General features: G+C 62.7%; 1 protein-coding gene across 1 annotated transcript; it reads right to left on the bottom strand.

The window, feature by feature from the left end:
* Positions 1 to 6,336: 6,336 nt before the first annotated feature.
* On the bottom strand, positions 6,337 to 7,680 carry NKX3-2 (NK3 homeobox 2; the record flags this gene model as incomplete). The annotated part of the gene is made up of 2 exons (XM_081998865.1): positions 6,337 to 6,812; positions 7,284 to 7,680. 2 exons carry the CDS (start codon positions 7,678 to 7,680, stop codon positions 6,337 to 6,339), a joined length of 873 nt encoding a protein of 290 aa, XP_081854991.1.
* Positions 7,681 to 8,412: the final 732 nt, after the last annotated feature.

The raw sequence follows: 8,412 nt of genomic DNA, 5'->3' as shown, positions 1-8,412 counted from the left end.
GTGTTTATAACCGGCGAATGAGAGCATATACTCTCTTCTTGTTGCTGTCGCTGGGAAAATGTAATATGTCCGTGGAAGTTTCCAGATTGCGATTATTTTTTATTCTTAATAAAGGGAGCTGCGAAACGTCTTTTGTAGAAAAAAATAATTTTTGTTAGCCAAGTAAAAATTATTTGCTTGCTGTGTTCGTTTAGAAGTACTGTGTCACCGTGCAGAAGAGAGCGGCGACGCCGCCACTTCGGTAAATCCGCTCACGACAATCCCCTACGGAGGAAAACGGCCCCGCGGCTTCTCGGCGGCGCCTTTTCGGGCTGCGGGCCCTCCGCCCGCCCCGCCGCCCCCCGCATCGCCCCCGGACACCCCGCGGCCGCCGCCCGGTCCCGCAGGCGAGTGCCAAAAGGCAAATCCCGGACTAGACTCGTCCCTCGTTTTCGCTGTCCCGAGCAGAAGAGCCCGGCACTAACCTTGCCATCACGCCCGAGTGCTGCCGGCAGCCAGCAGAACTGCCTCCCCTCCCAGCCTATCCAGCTTTATTCGTACAGTTTGCAAATCTGTATTATTCCCGCACAAGCCAAAAATAATATTAGTCTTCGCCACGCGCATTTCATCCCTAATTATCACTCGAGTCCTTTGCGACACAAAGAGTTTCCCCGGCCGGTGCAAGCGCCACGCAGCGCAGATCCATGGGCAAACTCTTCTACCCCTAACCCGAGAGAAAATTGGGGGCGGGGGGATTGTCTCTTCGTCGGGCGGCTTTAACGGGAAGCAGATCACCGGTGCCGAGCAGGGTCCTCGAACTGCCAGAGCCGAAAGCCCGACCCTGGCTCTGAAGCAGCGGGCAGGGGAGACAGTGTCTTTCTGAGCCCTCACCGCTTGCAGGGTTTGCTTTCCCCACAGAGCAATTTAGGAAAAAAAGCAGCAACCCGTGCCCCCCGCCCCCTCCGCTCCCAGCAGCCGGCTCCTGCCCCGTGGGCGCTCGCCCCGGGCCCGGGCCCGTGGCCACCTCCCGGCCCGCCGGCGCCCCTGCTCGCACAGCGATGCCGTCCAGCCCCGAAAAGCTAAAAATCAGATCCTTCTTTGCCTTTCCACCCGTTTTATGGTTTTCTGGCCATTCTTTCTCGATGTGAAAGGACTCTTTTTGTTTCCAGTCGGCCGTGCATGAAAAGACTGCGTGAAGCCTTTTTAGTTCCCATGCTTTTTTTTTCCCTTTCTTTTATTTTTAAGAAAGAAAAAAAAAATATTTGAAATACCCACCAGCGCTATTACCTAGATACATATTTTTATTCATAACTCTATCCCTACTCTCATGTGAAGGACATCAGTCACCAGTCCTGGTGGCAACTTGCACCCCTTTGGAGTCAGCAGGTAGTCCCTGCAGGTTGCCTTCCGCCGGCGGCCAGCAGTGGGGCGGCCCCGCTGCCGCCCCTCGCCCGCCGCTCCCCGAGCCGAGGAGAAGCTCCCCCGGCGCCGGTGCCTCTCTGCTGCAGCGGAGGCCCCGTCGCTGGCTGCCAGCAGCGCCCTTCGGGAGCCCGAGCGCCGGCCTTTCTGCTACCCAAGGCAGACTGTGGGCAGAAAGCTACGGGCGCACCCGAGAGCCCCAAAACGGCGCACCCTGAGGCTCTGCAGGCACCGCTCCCCGCTGTTATTTTTTTCAACGAGCACCCCGACAGTGGCACCCATCGCCAGCATCACTTGGGACCGGCCTTGCGGCTAACACCTCTCCCAGCTGCGGTACAGAGTTGGGGAAACAGCCGGGGAAAGCGGCGGGGACGGTTCTTCGGCCTCCCCACGGGCTCCAGGCAGGGCTTTCCGCTCGGGGTCTCTCCCGTGGTCCCGGGGCAAGGCACCGGGCAGCCACCGTGCGCAGCGGCCGCGGTGCGGGGCAACCGACGGCTCCCCGGTGACCGAGCGGAGCGGTTCTGTCTCCGGGCAGAGCCTTCTCCCCACCGGCCTCTCCGCTCGCCCCCGGAGCAGGGAGCGCTGCCCCGGCGCGGTGCGGGGCCCCGGCGCTGAGCACCGTGCCGCTTGGCCGGGCGATGGCTCGTTGGCTCCCCGGTTCACCGTGCTCCCCCGCAGCAGCGAACAGGGCGATGGCAGACCCCGCTTCTGGGCGGCTTTAGGACAGGCAAGGAGCGGTAGGATCCCCGAGGATGCGGCCGGGCCCAAAAAGACGCCCTATGCTTTTCCCATCACCTCGGGAAAAAAAACAGCCTCCTCGCTGGAGCCACTGCTGCCAGCGCCTTGAGGGCTCTCCTAGCCGCGGGGCTGCGGCTTTGCGGCCGCCTGGCTCAGCTCCCGCTCCGGCAGTCCTGCCGGCACCCCCTCCCCGCGGGCTCCCCGTACCCCCCGAGCTGGCGGCTCCCCTCGGGGCGCCTCGCCCTCCCGCTGACAGGAGAAACGGAGCGGAAAAGTGCCTGCCAAAGCCCCAGGCTTGCCGGGGAGAGGCCCTTAACCTCCGGGCCACCTTTGCCCCCTGCTCCCGGGGAGCCCCTGGGAGTCCGGGCAGGTGCTGCGCTGCCGGGGGGGCTGTCCGTGCTCCGGCATCTCTGCTGCCTCTCCTCCTCCGGGGCCGCGTCGAGGATTTCTACCTGACAAGTGTGTGGGATGCGCCTGTGTATGTGTGTTTGTGTCTGTGTGCGGGGCGGGGGGGTGGAAATCTGCGTGGTTTCCTGGTTTATTGCCCTGCGAGCGATCAGGAGGCAGCTCCAGGCAGCCTCCCGGTTGCAGAGCTGGTCTCTGCTCCTGTGTGAGTGTTTAACAGACAAACACAAGCGCCTACGGAGACATATGCAAAGATATACACAATTTACATCACATTTCAACAATCGAATTTCTTGTAGCTGTGGTAGTTTCTCTCTCTCCTTCTCCCTCTTTCTGCTGGGACTGTTTTCTTTAAGGTTGGAGCTTGTCCGTGGCCGGATGGAAAATGATTCCCACGGCTCCTGTACGGAGTCGGGGTTTGGGAGAGAGGCCGAAGTTGGGACATATCGTGATTTTCGTGTTGCAGCCGTGGATGTGCTGACGAGCTGAAGGGGGGGGGGGTGTGCGGCACGTGGAGAGAGCGTGCTAGAGCCCAAGTTTTGTTAATACCGAAACGCCGAAAATCCAGATTAATTCCTTTGGCCTTGGTACAGTTACGCGTGGGTTACTAGGCATCTTGTCATTAAGAAAAGACAAAAGGAGTCAGAGCGTTTGCTTTGTATTTCAAAACGTAAAATTATCAATAAAAACAGATAACAGAAACGCCTTCCAATTCCCTTTAAATTCCATTAAATTATCGATTAAATTTTCCCGATGCAAAACACTGACGTTTCTCAAATACCGGATTTTGACAACGTCAAACGAAGACACTCTCGATGCGTAAATATTCGATATTAAACACAATCCTAAAGTTCCCAGTAACTTCACTCGGATCATCTTTTTCAGCAATTTTGGCCTCGAGTAAAATGCATCTTAGTTTTACCGGATTCAAAGAAAAATAGTTTGACGCTTTATCCTGCGTATGTTATCCAGTGTTACAACCCGGGGAACCCCGGGGAAGCTCTAACGACCGACACTTTCTTTTCGTATCAGGCAGTTTCCTACAGCGCTAGATCCGTCAGTGAGCACGAAGCAAAATAATAAAACACGGTGACCTACGGGGAGGAGAAAAAAAAAAAAAAGACTTCGAAATAATCCTTTCTCTCGAGCAAGGAGCTCGATAGGAACCGTAACCAGCTTCGCCACCCCCGCCGCCTTGCCTCCCCATCCCCACCGGGGCCAAACCCTCTGCCGGTGTAAATTGTCCCACCGAAGCCATGAGAGTCGGCAGCTCCGTGTTCGTGGCGCTGGCGTGGCAAGCTTCACAGGAGGATACGGGGCTGCAGGCAGAGAAACAGCCCCGCGGGCAAGAAAAGGAGCGAACGGAGCTGCCTGCGGGGCAGCGGGGTCTCCTCTTCACCGTCGCAAGCGCTCGGGGCCCTGCTCCTGCCATCCAAAACCTTCATTTTCCCAGGAGGGAAAGCGGTGGGAAAGGTGGAAGGAAATGGTTAAAAAAAAAAAGAATAAAAGAAAAAGCGTTTCAGGATCGGGCCTAATAAATGTCAGTCCTCCCGCATCAGCGCAGGTCTGCTCTACAGAGCTCCCTTCTCGCCAGGACCGCTACATCTGGGGATTGCCGACCCGCCCGGCGGAACAAAACCAAAACCAAAGCATTCCCCCCTCGCCCCCGCCCTAGTGCCACGACGACCGACGGCTTTAGCGGCAGAGAGCTCGCTCCAAGCCGGCGCTGGAGTCGGGCAGCCCCCGAGGAGCCGCCGCGGGCACGGACGGCGGCCGGGGAGGCCACGGAGCCGCAGGGGCTTCCTCCGAGCCGCTCGGTGCTGGGGAGCCGGAGGGCAGCCCGTGAGACCCGCCCCTGGCGGAGCTGCCCGCCCCATCTGGCGGCTCAGGCCGCCGCGGGGGCGGCGGGAGGGGGGCAGCCGGCGGCGGGGGTGCGCTGCCAGCACCGTGTCGAGGGCCCGGGCTGGCCGCGGCGGCTCGAGGGGATGCGGTCCAAGGCGGGAGGCTGCCCCAAGCGGCTGTCGCGGTTGTGTCGGGGTACAAAGGGCCTCGGCCGTTTCGCCGAGAACTGCGAAGCCCCGTCCTGCAGCCCTCGGCCCCGGCCTCCCCGCCAGGCCCCGGCAGGGAGAAAGCAGCCCGCCGACCCACGCACTTTCCCCGGCCGCTGCCGAGGTTTCGAACCGACACGGTCCGTGGAAACGGGCAACTGCCGGGCCACCCGGCCCAGCCCGCACAGCGAGAACGCCCTCGCCCGGGAAAACCGATGTGATGTCCCCCGGGCTCCTCCGCCAGCCCCGCATCCTCGCCGCAGCCCAGGCGGCTGGAAATTAAACCATCGATCCCAGCTGTCCGGCAGAAGCAGAGCTCGCTCCATCCCGGACACGCGTGACCCGGCCCGAGCTCCCGAGTGCCCTCCGCCTCCCACTGAGGGAACCGGCGCCGCACGGCACACAGCTGCCCTGGGCACCGGAGGGCGAGATCTCCACCAGGCCCCACGGCCCCACCGCCGGACTCGTGGCCGGCCTCCGCCCGAGTGGGAAGAGGAGGGATGTGATCAGAACTACAGCCTGGAGTCTGCTGTGGGGGAAAAGTCGCTGTGGAAATCCATGTCCGCTCTCAGAAACGACACAAGCGGCAGAGCTAAGTGATAAACTAAAGTTTATAAATTAAAAAAAAAAAAAGTACAGCGGGTAGCTTACAAACATTCACAATTCATTTGAAGTAAATAATCTAGTTGAGTGCACAGTGCCCTTAAAAGAGAAAGGGAGAAAAAAAAAAGAAGAAAAAAAGCAATGAGTTACCTTTAAAGAAAGATACTGTAATTACATTGCTGAGCAGATCAGAAATCCCCGCCCCTGAAGAAGACGTCTGCAGAAGGAGTGTAAAAGGCACTGATGGTATTAAAATTTCCCGTTACATCGATTTCTTAAAAAGCCTGACTAGAAATATTCACATTGAATATAAAAATAATAATAACAACAACTTTAATACAACTGGAAAGTGCGAAAAATCCATAACTCCTCCCTCCCCGAACACGGAAAGATCTCAGGAAAAAAGGAAAAGAAGAAGTCTGGAGTTTCAATATAAGTCTCACCCTTTTGTGACATATTTATCCTTTGCCAGGGATCATGGAGTACAGGAATAACATGGGCAACAAGAGCAGGGGGGATCTGAAAGAGGCTTCCTTACATTCAGCACCATACAAGGCACACTCAGTTTGCAACGAGTCGCAAGACCAAGGACTCAAACAGACGTCAAAAATAATCCTCCTTACAATCCACCGTGGGAGTCCTTGATCTCCTCTTTTGAGCTGCATTTGGTTTTGCGGGTTAGCGTTGGTAGGTTTTTTTTCCTCTCCTTTTTTTCCTTGCTCTTTCCCTTTCCCACGCAAGATCGAGTCGCTACCAATCCGAAGCGAAATAAAACAAACAAACAAAAAGTCTACACCAAATACACTGACAACATGGATACCATGAACTAGTCGTGCCGAATCACGAGAGTCCTCGGCTGGCAGGATGGGGACAGGGTGAGGGCCGGGGCGGGGGCGGCTGAGAAGTCCTACGTTGGAAGAGGAGAGGGTGAGGAACCATCCAAATAATATTAATAATAAAAATAACAATAAAATAATAATAAATACTGTCCGAGGCACTGAGAACTGAAGCTGGGGCTCTGGATTTGAGAAGATGGATGGATGACAGATGGATGGATGGAGGGTGGCAGAGCAGAGATGGGTTTCCTGTCTGCCAGTGTATGTGGTGGGGGTACAGAGGGCCCGGGGGTATGTATGTGTGCCCCTCACTGGGTGCTGGCGGCTGCGGCGCAGGTGGACAGAGCCCACCCGGGCAGGCAGTAGTAGGGGTAGTAGTAGGAGGGCTGGAGGGAGAGCAGCGAGGGCGGCCGCAGCACCTCGCCGGGGTGGTACTGTCTCTGGTCGTCCCGCACCAGCACCTTGACGGCCACCTTCTTGGCGGCGGGGGCGGCAGCCAGGAGGTCGGCGGCCATTTGCCGCCGCTTGGTCTTGTAGCGCCGGTTCTGGAACCAGATCTTCACCTGCGTCTCGGTGAGCTTCAGGGAAGCGGCCAGGTCGGCCCGCTCGGGCCCCGACAGGTACCGCTGGTGGTTGAAGCGCCGCTCCAGCTCGAAAACCTGCGCGTGGGAAAAGGCTGCGCGGGAGCGCTTCTTCCGCGGCTTCGGCGCCACCGCCTCCTCCTCCCCCGGCAGCAGCTTCCCGCACTTGCCTGCCCCGTCCTCCTCCTCCGGCGGGCTGCGATCTGCGGGCAGGGCGAGAGAGCACGGCGGTCAGGGCAGGCAGCACCGGGATACCCACGTCCCCCCGCGCCACGCTCCTTGGAGGGCCCGCATCCGCGCGGGCGGCCGGCCCCACTCCTCGCCGCCGGCCTGCAGCCCCGGGGCGGGCAGGGGCCCCGCCGAGCCGCTGCCCGCCCCGCCGCCGGGACCGCCGCCGCCGGGCTGTCCCGCTCCCCGCTCGGCGCCAGGCGCCGCCCGGGCTGCGGGCTCAGCCTGGCAAAGGGCTCTCCCCGCTCCCACCCCGCGCCCCGCGGGGCGCATTTCGGGGCCTTCTCCCCCCGCCCGGCACTGCCCGGGCGCGTTGCACAACGTCGGGGGGGGGCTGGCGGAAAGCCCCGAGCGCCTCCCGCTCTCGTGTCGTTCCCCCACCAGCCTCGGAACCCTCCCGCCCTCCCCGCGCGGTGCGGAGGGGCCGCCGCCGGCGCTGCCCCTACCTGAGACGGCGGCAGACATCTCGCTGTCACTGAGGCCGGCGGCGTCCCGCTCCGCCGCCTCCGCGGGTCGCGCCTCCTCCGCCGGCCGCCCCCCACCCGCGGCTTCGGCGGGGCGGGCGCTGCCACCGGCGCCCTCCTCCTCGGAGCGCCGCTCGCCCTCGGGGTCCTCGCTGAGCGCCGAGTCCGAGTCCCAGCCCGCCGGCGTCCGCGGGGCCGGGGCCCGGGCGGCGGCGGGCGAGAGGAGCGGCGGGCCCTCGGCGGCGCCGCACAGCCGCCAGCCGCCGGCCGGCCCCGGGGGCGGCGGCCGCCCCGCCGCGTGGCGGGCGCGCTCCTCCTTCTTGTTGAGGATGGCCTGGATGGAGAAAGGCGTCAGGGCGTTGCCGCCGCGGACGGCCATGGCCCGGCGGCGGGCGGCCCCGCGGGCGAGCAGCGGACCGCGCCCGCGCCTTTCAGCTGGGCGACCGCATCGCCGGCCGCGGCCGCGCCGGTGCCGGGCCCTTCTCTGCCGCCGGGAGGGCGGGCGCCAGCGGGGGCAGCCTCTCTGCGCCGCTGCCGGCCCGCCCGCCCATAGGGCCGGGGCCGCCGCGCCGCGCTCCGCCGGCCGCCGCCGCGGGTCCCTGGCGGCGCGGGCGCTGCCTCCGCCCCGCTCTGTCCCGCCCCGCGCCCGCCCTCTCCTTTTTCTGCCGGCGGCCCTGTCATCCCTCACCGCCGCCTGGCAGCGCCGGCCCCGCGCCTTCCCATTGGGCGGCCCCCGCGCAGCCCGCCCGGCGATTGGCTCCCCGCCGCGGGGCGATGCGGCGCCGCGGGGCGCGCGGCGGGGCGCGCCGCGCCTTAACCCCTTGCGGCCCGCGGGGCTGCCTCCGCCCCTCACCCCCGCGGGGCCGCCGGGCCGGGCCGCCCGTGGCGGAGGCGGCCCTCGGCGGGCAGGGTCCCTCTGCCCGGCAGAGAGCGGCCGCTGCCACCCGCGGGGCGGCGGGTAACAGTTTCCGGGTGCTTCCCCTCTCGCCGCGCCTCGGCCGGGCCGGGCAGTGCGCGCTGGCAGCCCGGCAGCGGGGAAGGGTCCGGTCACGGCGGGAAACGTCGCGGGGGAACAGGAACATCACCGGAGGCTGGCAAGCGTTTGACGGGC

This window comes from Phaethon aethereus (genome assembly GCF_964289735.1).
Source record: "Phaethon aethereus genome assembly, chromosome: 4".
Lineage (NCBI taxonomy): Eukaryota > Metazoa > Chordata > Aves > Phaethontiformes > Phaethontidae > Phaethon > Phaethon aethereus.
The sequence above is the reverse complement of the archived record's forward strand: the minus strand, read 5'-3'. Positions and strand labels throughout refer to the sequence as shown.